This window comes from Filicampus tigris, chromosome 22, assembly GCF_054856515.1.
Source record: "Filicampus tigris isolate MCC_2025a chromosome 22, RoL_Ftig_1.0, whole genome shotgun sequence".
Lineage (NCBI taxonomy): Eukaryota > Metazoa > Chordata > Actinopteri > Syngnathiformes > Syngnathidae > Filicampus > Filicampus tigris.
In genome coordinates, this window is record NC_141238.1 from 3,021,956 (window position 1) to 3,038,137 (window position 16,182).

Sequence of the window (16,182 nt, forward strand, 5' to 3'; positions counted from 1 at the left end):
GTAAAATGTCAAAAATGTGTCATTTTCGGGTGACTTTTTCTCTCTATAGTGGGCGCGCGTTGCGCGCCCACTATAAAGTATCAAATGTGTAAAAAGTCAAAATGTGTCATTTTCGGGTGACTTTTTCTCTATATAGTGGGCGTGCGTTGCGCGCCCACTATAAAGTGTCAAATGTGTAAAAAGTCAAAAATGTGTCATTTTCGGGTGACTTTTTCTCTATATAGTGGGCGCGCAACGCGCGCCCACTATAAAGTGTCAAATGTGTAAAAAGTCAAAATGTGTCATTTTCGGGTGACTTTTTCTCTATATAGTGGGCGCGCGTTGCGCGCCCACTATAGAGTGTCAAATGTGTAAAAAGTCAAAAATGTGTCATTTTCAGGTGACTTTTTCCCTACATAGTGGGCGCGCAACGCGCGCCCACTATAAAGTGTCAAATGTGTAAAATGTCAAAAATGTGTCATTTTCAGGTGACGCGCAACGCGCGCCCACTATAAAGTGTCAAATGTGTAAAATGTCAAAAATGTGTCATTTTCAGGTGACGCGCAACGCGCGTCAAAAATGTGTCATTTTCGGGTGACTTTTTCTCTATATAGTGGGCGCGCGTTGCGCGCCCACTATAAAGTGTCAAATGTGTAAAAAGTCAAAAATGTGTCATTTTCAGGTGACTTTTTCCCTATATAGTGGGCGCGCGTTGCGCGCCCACTATAAAGTGTCAAATGTGTAAAAAGTCAAAAATGTGTCATTTTCGGGTGACTTTTTCTCTCTATAGTGGGCGCGCGTTGCGCGCCCACTATAAAGTATCAAATGTGTAAAAAGTCAAAATGTGTCATTTTCGGGTGACTTTTTCTCTATATAGTGGGCGCGCGTTGCGCGCCCACTATAAAGTGTCAAATGTGTAAAAAGTCAAAAATGTGTCATTTTCGGGTGACTTTTTCTCTATATAGTGGGCGCGCGTTGCGCGCCCACTATAAAGTGTCAAATGTGTAAAAAGTCAAAAATGTGTCATTTTCAGGTGACTTTTTCCCTATATAGTGGGCGCGCAACGCGCGCCCACTATAAAGTGTCAAATGTGTAAAAAGTCAAAAATGTATAAAGTATAAAGTGTCATTTTCGGGTGACTTTTTCTCTATATAGTGGGCGCGCGTTGCGCGCCCACTATAAAGTGTCAAATGTGTAAAAAGTCAAAAATGTGTCATTTTCAGGTGACTTTTTCCCTATATAGTGGGCGCGCGTTGCGTGCCCACTATAGTGTCAAATGTGTAAAAAGTCAAAAATGTGTCATTTTCAGGTGACAATATGTATTTATTGTTTTATCCCCAAGAACATCAACTTCTTTGCCTTTGACACTAAGTGCATTGGCCACTTCCTTCTCTCAATAAACACTATAATAAAACACAAAGTGCCCCCCAGTAACGACACGGAAACGGCCATCGCTTTGGTATTAACTGGTCAACCAGACACTTTTAATTTGTTTGAACAATGAATCATAGAACCTGATCGCTGTCAAGTGATTTTTAAGTAAGTACACCAAGAGGCCCGGAGCTCTGCTTGAACCCAGCACCTGCCCTCTTTTTTTATTTCCTCAATCCTGCAGCTTGGAGATCAAATAAAATTATCATTAGAAAAAAAATAAAAAAGAAACAAAGGAAAACGAAAAATACAGCATCACTCCTTCCAGATGCCACTCATATCCTGTGTGCTTAGTGGAAAGGGAGAGAGGGATAGAAAGGGGGGCAGGGGAGAAAACCAGACTACCATCGTATTTCAGATTGCTTGTAAAATGACTGAAGGTAGATTAGCAATTGTATATTAAGGTCGATAACTTTTGGTTGATTGAGGAAAAAAAAAAAAAAAAAGAGGAGGAGAGGTTAACATCAATACAATCAGAAGGTCTGAGCTCACTAGCGAGGTCGCTTACACATGCACTAAATAAACATAAAATTAAAAGGAATTCAATTGAAGCAAAACTACACCAAAATGACTAGTAGCTTGATTTCATCTCTTAAAATAGGCTGAATTTAAATTTAAAAAGGACTAATTGACGTTATTGCACGAGCTAAAGACAGTAATACTATTACAGCTCTGTTCATTGACCCTCCTCCTCGTTTTACGTGACACATTCAGACACCTGGTGAAGAAGGTTCTTTCGACGACAACCAAAACAAAGCAAAACATTTTTTTTTTTAAATCCAGGAAGAGAGTGAAACAGAGATCCAATTGAGTGGAAAGACATCCTGCAAGAGCTGGAGGTGAAACACTGATAGTGTGCTACAACAGACAGGAAATGGCTGAACAAGTGCTTTGTCAAAAACAAAACAAAAAATGAAGAAAACAGGCTTATTGTTATTGAGGCGCATTTTAAAAAGAAAAAAAAGGGTGGCGGGGGGTGATGGTGGGCAGGGGCAGGTAAAAGTAGCATGTGCTATCCCCGACATGGTGCAACAATGTAAAAGCCTAACTGTCAGGTTCAACCAGTAAGAGAGAAATCGTTTCGGACATAAAAAAATAATGACGTTATTGTTGTCGTTACCCCCTCAAAGATTGCCGCTACATTAAAACCGCACGTATTCTTGTGCAACAAGGGGAAAAAAAGGCTTTCAAGATCTACACGCTGTTCTGTTTTGTCCTCCTTTTTCTGTTTTTTTTATATATATATATAGATATATATAGATATATATATATCTAATTTTTTTTTTTTTTGTACATGTTCCGCCGCCTCGTTACTGGTGTCAATTGGCAGTGTCCAGGTCCAATAACATGGCAGAGTGATTCAGTAAAAACACTGGAGTCGCACTGAGGTTTATTTTTAAAGGAGTCACTCTGGGAGGAGACTCCCAGCTGGCTATCGGGATCCCCGCTGCTCCCGCCTGCGCTCACACCGGCCCGTTGACAGCCACTTCTTGGGGCGCTGGCGTCTCCTCTCTGTGGTGCACAGGGACGCAGTTGAGAACAAGGCACGCCTACTCCCAGCCTCGCGCGGCCACTCCTAACATGAGTGCCCCAGGAAGTGGTTTCGCTATTTGGCGCTCAACTCAAAAAATCTTACAATTAGAAAGAAAGAAAAACAACACTTTAAACGAGAGTCTGACCAATACATTTTCCCCCATATTTTTCTTTTCAACTTATACATTACTGTGTGATACAAAGATAATGACGTTCCCCGTCCCCCAAAGTGGCCTGTAATTGAGTATAACTGCCACATGACGGCGCTGACAAAGAACTTAAAGCGCAGAGGACCGACATGAATCAATACAATGCTTCGAGCAATGCTGCATAAATGACTCCAGTAATTCAATTATTCAACACATACTAAACCACTTTCACATGCGACTCCCCAATTGCATTAGCTAACAAACTAGCCTCTGAATAACACAGTATCCAGAGGTGGGTAGCAACGCGCCACCTTCACTCGAGTCACATTTCAGAAAAATCGTCAAAACCTGCTACGACATAGATTTGTGTGAGAGGTGACGGGGCAAACGGCGTAGGACTTCGGGGTGGCCCCAGTTTTGACAGCCCTGTTACTGGAGTTCAACTAGGCGTTGGCAGGGTGTGAACTTACTTCCTGTCCGTCAGCGTGGCTTCGGGCGATTCCTCAGGAGGCGGCTGCTGCTCCGACACTTCTGGAGGATCTGACAGAGAGAGTTTCTCCAGAGACACAGGACTCTCCTCGCTGCGCACACAAACACACGCACGAGGAGGTCGCCGTTAATTTGTCATAGTTACCCGCTTTGCCTTGGAGCTAGTGGTAGAAACATCCGTTCTGCTGGAAAAGTCCTCCGTCAACATGCAAACTTGTATTTAAGCTCAAGTTGCAGACAAGTGCCCAGTAATTTGCACTCACAGTTCAGCCTATATTTACCTCAATGTGGTGCTTTTTGCTTCAATTACAGTTGGCTACACACACACACACACACACAAGCAGGAGAAGCACGGAGAAGGGGATTTTGAACCTTGTGAGGTCAGTTGCCTTGCTGCCGCTGGCGGCTGCTTTTGAGACGATAGTTGCTGCTGCTGAGGTGGCGGCGACCTCCTCGCTGTCGGAGCCTCCGGGCGAGCTGCCGTCCGAGGTGGCGGGGGGAGCCTTGGTCACATCCCCCGAAGGCCCCACGCAGGGAGAGGCGACTGCGTCTGCTGGCGCGCAAAGGAAGTGAGTTGTGTGCAATGAAACGGTCAAATCTGGTCGAGCGAGCTGAACTCACTCACCGCCCTTCTCGTGGTTTTGTTTGGCTTGTTTGTCTGCGTCACTGGCTCCAGCATCCACAGGGGAGCTGCACCTGGGCTCCGTCTCTGTGCTGCAGAGGAGGAAGCAACACTTGAGCATATGAACACAACACTATCACCGGGGTCATTAATGAACAAAATCGAATGATTTGAGTTTTTGGGGTTACATTTTCGGGTTTTTCCTGTACGAGAGCAGCAGCTTTTGGTCATGTTACGTTCCGCGCCATTTTTGTTGTTGCATAACAAAGGCAACATTTTTGTGAATCTGTTGATGTTGAATTGTCAAACCTTTCAATAAAATGTATGAAGGAAAATGCTTCAGCGGGTCAGCTTCACCAGGTGGAAGCAGTTTTATTTTTACACCATAAAGGAAAGAAAACATCTTTCTGTGGAAGTTGACACCGGACAATTTGAGGATGGAAAAAAAACAAATCCAAGAAGGGGATGTTTCTGTTACAATGGGAGATATGTTTCGTTTTTTGGGTTTTTTTTTACCTCGAGAACGGCTGGAACGCCGTGAAATTGGCCCAGCCCGTTTCCTGGGTCTCGTTTCCACCACTGGCGGGAAGTGCATCCCACCCTGATGGAGTCGGAGATGCCGCGATGCCATCAGAGTCCCTGAAATTTGCTGTCCAGCCTGGACCTGGAGACAGGGTGATGTTAAATATAACTTTGTGAACACCTTGAACAGGTTGTATGGGACACATTCAAGATGGCACAAACTGAACTCTGAAAGTTAGTCAAGTAAGCACCTCATTTGAAGCACTAACAACTCACTGTTCACACAGTCAACATGATCAGATATTTGTGTTTTCATTTGGAACCTATCCTTTATGATTCGCTGAAAACCTCACCTATTTATTGTTTTTCTGCTCACGCTGGAACACACTCAAGATGCCAGAAGGTGGGGACAAAGTTCATCTCAATAGGAATTGGTCTCAAGGAAGTATGTTGAAGTGATAGGCTGCGGATTTTTTTTTTTTTTTTTTTTAATTATCAATAAGCCATTCATTTGTAAGGTGTGAACATAAATACTGTACTTGTTTTGTGCTTATTTTGATGGAGAAATGTCACATAATAATAATAATAATATGTATCCTTGAAATAAGCAAATGTGTTATCAGACCATCTTGACGCCTCACCTGTGTCTGACGTGTTCTGTTCAAAGTCTTCCTCCTCATCAGATTCCGAGCCGCAGTCTTGCTCCTGTCCGCCATTTTCCAAGCTGCTCCGGGAACTTCCTTCTGATGTTTGGGATACGCCAAACCTGGTAAAGGGGCACACCGTGGCGAGATTAACATGGATTTTTGTTTTGTTTTTTTTTTCCTTGGCAGGGTTGGAAAAAGAACAATGTTCACCTTGTTCTGGATTTAGCTTGTGTTGCATAGTTAATCTCCTTTTCCTCCCAAATGTCCTCTTCCTCATCAGCATCATCAAACTGATGTATCCTCTCTTTACAACAGGCCTCGAAAGCAGCTGCATTGGCCTGAGTTGCGAGTCAACACGAGAGTAACTGCAGAGCCATTTGCATCCCATACACTAAAGGCCAAGGTTGGCTCTGAAAAGGAAACTTACTATACAACTACAGTAGTTGGGGAAAATATTTCCACATAATAGTGACGATCAAATCTTATTTTCAAAATTCACCAACTCAACTCCACATGGAAATCTACCAGGAATTTCCCCACCCCTTTAGAACCCTATTGTTGAATACTTACACTGTTATCATCAGAATCTATGTTGAAGTTTATTTCAGCAATTCTGTCAAATCTGGCGCTGAGGCGGGAGGAAAAGAAAGGAAAACGAATGTTACAATACAACACGAGTTGCCAAACTATACACGTAAGGCTTGACTGTTCCGACTCACTTGATATTTTCGTCGTGTTCACTGAACTCTTCGTCGTTGAACCCAAACTGATCCACAAAGTTGGCGGTCATCTGCTGGATCTGATAGTCAGAGAAAGCCTGGGAAGGTCAGAGGGACGCCTTTTAGGGTGACGCTACTCACCGAGTTTGTTTGCTGCCGCCTTTCCGTGTTGGAGAGTGTGCACCCTACCTGCTGGAGGGACAGGTCATTGGGGAAGGGGCTCTCCATGTCATCGTCCTCGCTGGACGAGTGCATGTTGTGCGTGCTCACCTGTAGAGCACATGCCGAGAGCTTAATGCACCAAACGATTGCCTCAACAAAACAAAAATCTGCCTAGTAAGAGTTAAGTTAGTCTTAAAATGAGCCTTGGCAAGGAAGTATCTGTCTTGTATGGTTACAAAAGGGAAAGAGGGGAAGAAAAAACAAAAAAAAAACCCAAAAAAACAGTTTTCCGTGGAAATTATTATCGGTACATTTAAAGTTAATCAAATATTTGGACACATTCTAGACTTTGATTTTTGATGTAAAAAGCATAAGCTTCCACATTGTAATTCTAAAACTAACTGTAATGAATTCACAGAATTTTGCCATTTCGTCAGCTACGTTTCATTTCTTCATCTTTTTTTTAACCCCCACCAACAAAGCTCTTTACAGTTCAGCACCATTGCATATTCAAGAGCTGATGACATTGTTTTAGCGCACAAGGCTTAGTGTTCAGTGAACCTTAAATTTGAATTCCTTCGTTTATGCTTAGGTACTTGCTCCATCAGTTCATATTCATGGAGCATTCCTCTAAGTTGGCCTTCTCCTCTCTCTCCAGCTAGGTGCCTTAGGAAAGCTACGAGAAGACACCCAGAGTAACCAGCACCACATGATGACTTCTTACCAGCTCTACTGTGTTCCTTCTGTTTGTCTCTCTCAGCGTCTCGTCCACGAAGCTCTCCCAGCGACCTCTGCAGTCCTCTGGCAGCTCTGCATCAGTAGAAACTTTAGTCAGTAATGACTGAGCGCTTGTGAAAAATGTTCCGTTTAAAACATTCCTTTGTTTACCTTTGATGAGGTCAGCGATCTGGGCTTGTACCGGTCCCTTCTCCAGGTTCTGGACCACCATGTTGGAAATTCTGGTCAGGTGACCCATGTTGCCTCTCCTGGTGCCACCCTCAGCCCTGTAGAAGGAGCAACCTCGTTATTTCAACTGAGGATTCCATCATTAACTGGCCGCAAGAATTTGTTTCACATACAAAAGAAAAAAAAACAACAACAACAACAACAACAAAAAACGCACTCACTGTATTTTATCATTCTCCTCCCAGGCATCAAGGATCTTTTGTACCAATCGACACTCCTGGAAAAGCTGGCGATTTGACACGCACACACCAAAAAACGAAAAAGATTCAAAAAAGAAAAGAGTGAATGCGCAATATAGTCGACACTTCAATAGGGATAGGCTGGCAAGAAAACCATCGTTTGCGGAAGACATTTCTCACAGCTATGTTGCTGACATCGGCTCTACATCACGCGAGCAAGACAGTGGTGCACGGCACTTACATGTGCCACGAGGATGTTGTGGAGGGAGGTCTGTGGGTCACTGGTCCCGCCCGACTCCACCACCTCTACGTGAGTTTCGGAGGCCTGTGCCGCCTGCTGCCCATTGTGGTTCTGCAGGACCGGGTTGGGCCGCTCCTCCGAGGAGGGGTGGTTCAGGATGGCCGCTACGCAGAGCTCCACTTGGAAGTGCAAAAAGTTATTCCACGAGTATTTGAAGAACAGATCCTGCGTAGCGGGACAAAGAAAAGACTCAGCATGGCATTGAGCTTTGGGTCTGAATCGAGGGCGGTTCTATACCAGTAGTAGGTCCATGGTGCCGAGGTGGCAGAGCTCCTGGCAGATACTGGGGGAAGTGGTCTGCAGGAGGGCAGCCACCAGTCGGGCCACGTGAAGGCGAGCGTTCCCCAGTGGCTGATCTAGAACGCCAACGGTGGTCAGTATTGCACCTTTCTGCAGAGATGAGAGAGAAATCGCGATAAGAGCCCTTCAACGGATGCTGGGGACTGAAGTTAGTTTCAAGTGCTACTCAAATTCAATTTCAGATCCTTGAACGCAGAATTGTTACGTTGCCTCAAGTGTCCCCCAAATCAGTGTGTATGTGTACAACGACGTAAATTGGGAGACCGCCGTGGAATGGAATTCAATTGTCGGTCCCCTGCTAGGTTTGTGGGTTTATGAGCTGTCACGGTATACAGGCAAGTCCGGTTGTAGGGTTGCGCGTCTTCAGTGTAGTACCATGCTATGCCCAGACATACTGGTGTTGAGTTCCCTTTTGTTTTTATGTGACTTTTACAGGCAACTTTAACGGGGAGGGAAAAGTAAACAATTTGAAGGAAGCATGCCTTGCTTTTTATTTGGAGAACTGCGCAAGCGTGAGTGAGGACCGGACCTTAGGAATACAGTGAATCTCGCAAATTTGCAATTCAGCGATCGCAAAGTCCACATTTTTCATGCAATCTAAACTCTGTTGTTTGCTAAAAATGTCTCTTTGTCACAGTTTTGGTGCTCATGCCAAAGCAATACTTTGCTTTTGGTGCCATCCTGTGGCAACATTTTGACAAAAGGAGTACTTGAATGCCATTTTGTTGCATCTTGGTGTCAAGGACCTCAGTTGAAGTGAGTCATCAACTGTGTGTTGTTACCTTTGGGGGATCCAGAAGAAGCTGCTGGAAATCCTTTAAATGGGGCTCAATGGCATTTAAAATACTGCTGTTGACAGTGTAAGACCTTTCATAACCCTGAGAATACAGATCCATCAGCCCTTCCAACCTGGGGAGGAGAGGAGACAACGTACAATCAGCTTTGAGCGTCCACCGTTTGCAGCATTCAATGAGCACGCGCTTGAGTTGAGACAGACACACCCGGTACACTGACCGAGCGCTTCACTTGCAAGTCAGTCGCACACTCACCCAGACCTCCTGGTCTCCAGTAAGGTAAGTAGCACTTGAGTTCCGTTAACAATGGAAGCCTCGTTCCTCTCACCCTCAAACATGTTCTTGAGGAGTCCTGCTACAGTTTCTTGTCTGGAAGAAGCCATTTTGTTGACTGAGTAAATCATACGCGGACCATTATTTGATGAATCAAGCATACGAGCAACTTACGACTCTAGCACAGCCAACAGCGGGTCAGCCTCCGTGTTCTCCTGCATCTGATTGGCCTGGTCTCGGCTAAGGCGAATTATGTCACAAAGTGTTTGGGACGCATTTGATTGTCTCTGACAAATTGGCAAGGAAACCAGACATTCAGAAAATGCACGCAGGGAACCATTCAAATAGGCTCGAGAGACTGACCTCCTCATCTTTACCAGTATGGATAAGCTCTATGAGTCTTTGAACGAGCTTCTCTTCATTCAGCCACTTAGGGAACACGAAAACGTCGGTTATTTAACGGTAAGTGTGCTTCCCCCCACTGTACTGCGGATCGCGTTCATTCTTTTAAGCAATCATTGATGGGTTTTTACAGTCCACAGGTTATTGTGAATTTAGAATTGGGGATCTTACATGGAGGACCTCCTGCCTCAAGGGGGCCGGCTCCACACAACTGATGAGGCGAAGCAGCAGGTCCATCATAGCAGACGCATCTATGTGTTTCAGCACCAGACCAATGAAGCCTTCCTTCTTTTTGAGAAAGGTGATCACCTGGGGGTGGAAGATTGACCCACAAATCCCCAAATGTGAGCGTTCGCGCCTTTCCTAAGCATGACGCAAATGCAGTTCTACCTCTTCGGTTTTCCTGGCAATGAGATTGCCGATGGTTTTGCTGAAGAAGCTGGCGAGCAGCGGGTTGAGGGGCGGGTCCTGCTCCAGGAAGTGGTAAAGCATCTCCAGGAGAGATTCTTCTCCGCCCAGCTTATCGTTTATGATGGACACGTCTGAGGTCAGGAGCTCGCACGCAATGTTGGGGAGCCTTTGATTGAGGTATGAAGAGGACATTTAGAGGCAACGCCTAGTACTAGGGGTAGGGTAGTTTATCGATTCTTTTTTGGGGGCTATTTTAATCTCCCTCCCCCCCCCCACCCCCCTTGGTGGCTCAGTGTTGTCAACTTAGCAACATTTCCACCCTGCTAGCTACTGTAATTCCCACCCAAAAAAGAAATCAGGCAACATCAGCAAAATAATCTGAACACTGTTTTCAGTATTACAAGAAAGGAGCCCGGTAGCTGGCAATCACAGTCGACGGCGTTGAACATTGCCCAAGACATGGCACCCATTAAACTGCTGCAAAAGCAGTGATTGATCAACACGTCGCAAACTTTTGACCAAAGGTATGTGCTTCCAAGCCACAAACATTTTGCCATGGTTGCCTTGACTCACCTGTACTACTGTAAATGTTTTCAAAAAAGAAAAGTGTCATAATGGCCAGCAAAAAAAAACAGAGTGATGTAAATTCATCAAGCGACACCATAATGAATCGTTAGACTACAAGAAAAGTCAATAAAAATTGCTCCGAGCATGTAGTTATGGGCATGATTGACGACGAAATCTGGCAGTATATTACATGCTGATGTAATTAAGGTTACGCAGCCTCTGTATTCACATCCCTCATCGTCATTAGCGAACTGCGTTACTCACTTAAAGCGGCTCCTCTCTTCCAGGTCTGCGGGTGGCTCTGTGGTGATGAGGCCGACCAGCTCCTGCATGCAGTGGTCCTGGGAGAGGAAGAGCAGCAGGCGGCGGTTCTGGGCCTTGCACTCCTGCAGCACGTCGTCCTCTTCCATCAGCTCGCGCAGCGTCACGTCCTCCCGGTCCAGCAGCTGGTCGATGTGGGAGGTGGTGTGCAGGTCGAACTTCCAAAACATGGTTGCCGCCGGGGTGGGGAACACAGCCCTGGGAAAAGACGGGCCGGACAGGTACGAGTGTCAAGTGCGCCGCCAGAGGTTGAAAAACTCAATGCCAAAGCCTAGTGAACCTTTACATCCTTTATGCAGTACACTGACTTTATCACCCATCTGTGAAATCCATTTTCTATCTGCCACGTGAGGCCTTTACAAAGGTGCTACGGAGGTACATACCAGTGAATGAAATGTGGATATCTTTAATCAGACCTCCCCCGTGGGCAGGCAGGCATTTGTGTTGGTGCAGACGACAGAAAGCGTGGCGAGGCCTGGCATTTATCAGCATGGGTCTCCTTTTAAATCGCAGGCCTCTTGAGGAGATGCAATGCTGGGAGGCTCACCATAACCTGCACATGGCAGTCAGACAAAAAAAAAAAGGAGACAGAAAACATTGTACATGAGCGAAATGACAATTGCACCATAGAGTCACAATGCTCTTTAATATTGTGAATTTATGAAGGAAATTAGGACATAATTGAATAGTTTCACACTTGAGCTCTCCTCATTTAACCGTCAGTTACTCCTGGGTTAAGTGGCCATTGGGATTATAATAAATTGGTCCTCTGAATTTTTGAACACACATCCAACAGTTCAATGTTTCTGTACTTGGTTTCACAACTGTCCTTTTACAAGGAACTGAACAACAAGAGGTGTTTGAGGCATGACATTTCCAAGGACATCTACTTTTGACACCTTTCTGTGACTCTTCCAGTCTCTCTGTTGCAACCTACTGATAATAGTGACAAGTAAGCAAGCTCTGTGGCCACTTCACTCAATGGGCAAGGATGAAGAGGACAGTTTAAATACCACCTCAACAAACAAAATCTACAGTTTGCATGTGGCACAGTTTGAGTTTACTATTCCGTGCCTCAAAAATCCAACAACAAAGTGTTAAGACTGACCGCAAAAAAACTTTTGTGGTTTTCTCTTTTTGTGTTTTTCAACCATCCAGTTGTACAAGGATGCCATATTTTTATTCAGCAGGTAAGGAATGTCATTCCTGAATGGCGGATGACAGCAAGTGGGCAATTTCCTGCCTTTCGGAGGTACTATCCGAGCCGTGATGCTGCTTGTGTGCCCGGGAAAGCCAGGAAGGCAAGACAGAAGTGTGACAATCACTTTGATAGCACGCCGGAAAATAAGAGCCTGATTATTTATTTTGTTCCACATGTCATCGCGGATGTAATTCTGCTTCATGACCTTTGCTGGATTCTGTGTAAGAGGCAAAGGTGGATTCTGTTACGGCTTTGTGTGAAAGGGATTATAGAGACAAACAAGGCCTGTTACTGTTGGTGGAGAGCAGGAGTCTTCAGTCCCGTTCCTCGAGGGCCGGTGCCCTGCCTGTTTTCCATCTCTCCCCGCGACAGATATTCACCAAAGGTCTGCAGAAGCTGGATAACGATCCTGATCATTTGAATCAGGCGTGTGTTGCAGCAGGGACAGATGGAAACCAGGTAGGACACCGGCCCTCGGGGAACAGGACTGAAGACCCCCGGTGTAGAGCATACTCTGCTCATCACTCTGGAGCAAGACAACTGATTTTAGTCAAACACTCAAGGCCGACAGGCAATTTTAAATGGCTGGACTCGGACGCTATAGCGCATGACAAAGGCCTCTATAATCATACAACTTTTCAGAGTTGCGCTAGTGCAAAGTGTGCGCATTCGCATTTGTTTTCCTCGAGTGGTTACTATGGAGGCAAACAGACTTAGCCCAACTCACAAGTGGAGCCAAAATACAATAGCTCTGGGAACAGCGCGCGCCTCAACTGTTGATTGCCGAAGGTGAAACTGATGGAGGGGTTTCAACCACTCTCCTCCTTTTTCTTGCCCCCATTTCCCCCTCCCCTGCACATGCAACAGCAGCAGGAGCAGTGTCCATCTGGCATACATTTACAGAGTACACAAGTGCAATAATAACCTCGCGAGTGCTCCCCGTGGATGGCAAGCTGGGACGGCGGACGCTTGACTTTTACATCCAAAATAGAACACGCAGGAGGCGACCGCAGCAACAACAATCGGCAAAGCGCACAGGGCGGTTGAGGAAAAGAGGAACAATAGTACAGATGCGTGTTGTGGACAAACAACAAAGTGGAGTTGGACGAGATGAAACCAATCTAAGGAAATTGCACTGACTTGTTCCCCTGGTAGAATGTCAATACTATAGCAGTCAAGCCACAAAAGTTACGAGAGTAAAGTTCAAAGAGTGTAACATTGTACTGCACATGTACATATGAGAGTTGTGACGGTGAACTGTCATCCGAGCTGACTGTCAAAATTCCCACGCAAACATAAACACAAAAGTGTGAGAAGAGTCGCTCTGAAAAATTGCATCATCAGCAGTCCTCAATTCAACGAACTTTTACATTTATGCTCATGCGGTAAGCCACAAGACTTTATTGTTGTAAAGTGATGGCCAAAGTCCTGTCAATTGCCTTTGAATATATATATATATATATATATATACATATTTTTTTTCCCTCCCCCTAGCCCGACTGCCCCTTTCTAAAACATATACTGTATATGGTTAGGCAAGTATGTATTGATGGCTTCAAATATTACAGTATTGTTTTTTGTAATAATTAGAGCTTCCTTCAAGTACAAGTGCAGATGTATAATATCAGCTACTTCTAGTCAAAGTTAAAAAACGAGAGGCATGCCTTTTTGACGCAACCCTAGTGAAGATAAATTACATAAAATCTGTGAAGTTGATTAATGACTACGATGGCTTGACCATGTGACAGATTACGGGAGGTCTTTCGTTTACAACGGTCCTAACATTCGAAATTCCGAGGTTACGAACAGCGCGCAATGGACAACTTTGCGCGGTGGCATACAAAAGCGTTGGAACAAGACACCCTCAATTGGTTTATTTTTATGGCCTAAAATAAAAGTGTTTTCCACACAAATACTAACTGTGAATAACTTCACAACTGAATTAGCACTGCACTATGTACAATATAGGATTACTAATCATTGCCGTAAACCGAGGAACCCCTACTAGTAATCCAATTCAGTTATTTACCATACGAACATTTGTTTAGAATGTGCTTTGACCTTTATAGTGTAGTATTGTTACATATTGTTAGCCTGATAGTATGCCCAAGAGATTTTTTTTTACTTACTGCTACAATATTATTAAAACTTAATGTGCTTGGTATTTTTGCATATGTCTAGGTCATTGTCATGCGCAACATTAAATCCAGGCAACTGTTTGTTTAATTTGTTGGCATTTTTTTTCTTGAAAACGCTAAAAAACGACTTGGGAAATTATGCTATTAGGCTACCGATATAGTTTACTGACGTACACGATTTAAAAAAAAACAAAAAAACAGTGGCCCCCTGGGTGTAACAACTAAAACAAACACTTTAATAATCCCGATAAATTGAGCAATGGAAAACATTATAACGCCTCATAGCTGCATATTTGTCTGTAATATTGTTGGAAAAGGCTGATTATGACTGTCCAAAAAGGAAAGCTTGGCCTCAAGGGCTACTGACAACCGGGGGGTTTGGGGGGGGGCAGATTTCTGTTTACTTGGAACCCTACCGGTAGCATAAGGAACATTGTGTTCGTCTCTAGATTTCAACAGCATTTTACTGTACACGCATCTTATTTCCACCCATAAACGACGTGAAATGTGACCGAATTACTCGAGTTCACGAAAATGTATCGTTAACGCCACATGGCTCGGTAGCGACTGGCCTCCACCGACTCAGAACGGCCTCGTTTACAACATAACGCTCGGTTAAATAGCTCACATTTACGCAAATTGGAGGCAAAATACAGCAGAAAAATATTTAAGACAAATAACACGGCATTCACTTAAGTGGCACCCGATTTACAATGGCTCGGAGGTTACGTTCGCTGCCCTTAAGGGGTCACACACCTGAACACTTATTCTTGCTAAGTTCGTCGGTTCGTTGTGTGTGCTAACGTTAGCTTGTGAGTAGCAACTTACTCGCGCAAGTTAGCCAGCTTTAGCTTTAGTTCCTCCTTTTACGTTGAGGTTAGCACGGAAGCTAATTAGCCGCTACGGTTAACATTAAGCGGAGTTAGCTTCCCCACTCCCCGACACACACACAACTTTAGTTTAAACTTTGTGGCCAAGCTGAGTACAGTAATCACGTTAAATCCGTCCCCAGAGAAACTTACCTTTGAATATCCGCCGTCTTCTTCTTCTTTATTGTCTGCGTTATACCGTTACAGGACTTTTTTTCTCTCTCCCCCCAGCCCGATGCCTTAGTCACTAGCTCCCCCCCAGCTCACAATTAGCCGCGTTAGCTTCACTGCATGAGCCTCATCTAGTGATTTTTTGTTTTGAAGAACCTGGGTCAGTCTGCGACCGTTCGAACAAGCAGGCAAGAGGCTGCCTGTTAGCTTCAAGTTAGCCCCCGACGTTAAGTCCAAAACGTGGCTTTAAAAACCAACCAAAGAGGCAGTTACCGGGCAGCAGGCCGCTTGTCGGGCATCAATGGCCCCGATATCTGTTCTTTCGGACGGAGCACGTTTGATTCGGACGAAATTCAAACGCAGAGCTAAGTTTAGCATGAAAAACTCAGTCATATTTTTTCGAATCAAAATGGCGACGCGGGGTGACGGGTACGCGCACCGGTGCCGCGCGGGAGCGTGCATGTTAGATAGTGCACGGGAATCAGAACAAAATCTATTTTTTCTAAAATGATTGTTTCAATTCAATGAATAAAAAATGAATAAATAAGTAATAACAATAATAGTAATAATAATAATCTAAATTTAATTTAATTATTGTTATTATTCAGCTAATTTTAATGATGCTACTCCTTCAACATGTCTCCACCAATTAAAACCATTCAAACGTCAACATTACTGTATTGACAAAATTCAGGACATCCCGGTTGAACCATTCCAACTTCAAACTACAGGTGAACTATTCCAACTCCCCAAATTACCAAATTTCACAACAGAATTTGAAACCTATATTTACACAATTACCTCCTCCTCCTCCTCCTTCCACATATATTCACCGAGTCAAAATCATTCGAACGCGACATTCTATATTTCAGTTAATTCCACGACGTTTCAGTTCAGATTTAGGTCTTTAACATTCACTTTTACATTTTCCTTCCTTCCTTTTTTTTTTTTTTTTTTTTTCAGAAATTGCATTCTCTAGTATATGAGCACGCCATTATATCGCATAAATTACCTTTGTTTTGCTCACCTTTGTTTT

The 16,182-nt window shown here is 44.3% G+C and overlaps 1 protein-coding gene across 3 annotated transcripts; it reads right to left on the minus strand.

Annotated features, from left to right (window-relative positions):
* Positions 1 to 1,434: 1,434 nt before the first annotated feature.
* On the minus strand, positions 1,435 to 15,597 carry ppp6r2a (protein phosphatase 6, regulatory subunit 2a). 3 transcript variants are annotated; one of them, XM_086022572.1, is made up of 24 exons: positions 15,129 to 15,597; positions 11,151 to 11,320; positions 10,711 to 10,965; positions 9,859 to 10,045; positions 9,640 to 9,777; positions 9,430 to 9,495; positions 9,241 to 9,353; positions 9,049 to 9,162; positions 8,782 to 8,908; positions 7,937 to 8,089; positions 7,640 to 7,864; positions 7,381 to 7,445; positions 7,142 to 7,257; positions 6,978 to 7,063; positions 6,281 to 6,361; positions 6,092 to 6,171; positions 5,943 to 6,000; positions 5,583 to 5,710; positions 5,367 to 5,491; positions 4,720 to 4,867; positions 4,207 to 4,295; positions 3,954 to 4,134; positions 3,563 to 3,673; positions 1,435 to 2,922 (listed from the first exon to the last, which is right to left on the minus strand). In XM_086022572.1, the coding sequence occupies exons 3-24, from the start codon at positions 10,935 to 10,937 to the stop codon at positions 2,874 to 2,876; spliced, it is 2,667 nt and encodes an 888-aa protein (XP_085878698.1). In that variant the 5' UTR covers positions 10,938 to 10,965; positions 11,151 to 11,320; positions 15,129 to 15,597; the 3' UTR covers positions 1,435 to 2,873. The 3 variants fall into 3 exon arrangements, with proteins under 3 accessions (XP_085878698.1, XP_085878697.1, XP_085878696.1); XM_086022571.1 differs by having other exon boundaries at positions 3,954 to 4,131; positions 6,092 to 6,189; XM_086022570.1 differs by having other exon boundaries at positions 6,092 to 6,189.
* Positions 15,598 to 16,182: the final 585 nt, after the last annotated feature.

Coding starts and splice junctions, on each gene's coding strand:
- ppp6r2a (XM_086022570.1), bottom strand. CDS start 10,937: ATGTTTTGGAAGTTCGACCTGCACACCACCTCCCACATCGACCAGCTG. Junction 9,778..9,858: donor TTGCCAGGAAAACCGAAGAG/GTAGAACTGCAT, acceptor TTCCACCCCCAG/GTGATCACCTTTCTCAAAAA. Junction 7,258..7,380: donor GAGGAGAATGATAAAATACA/GTGAGTGCGTTT, acceptor CTCCTTCTACAG/GGCTGAGGGTGGCACCAGGA.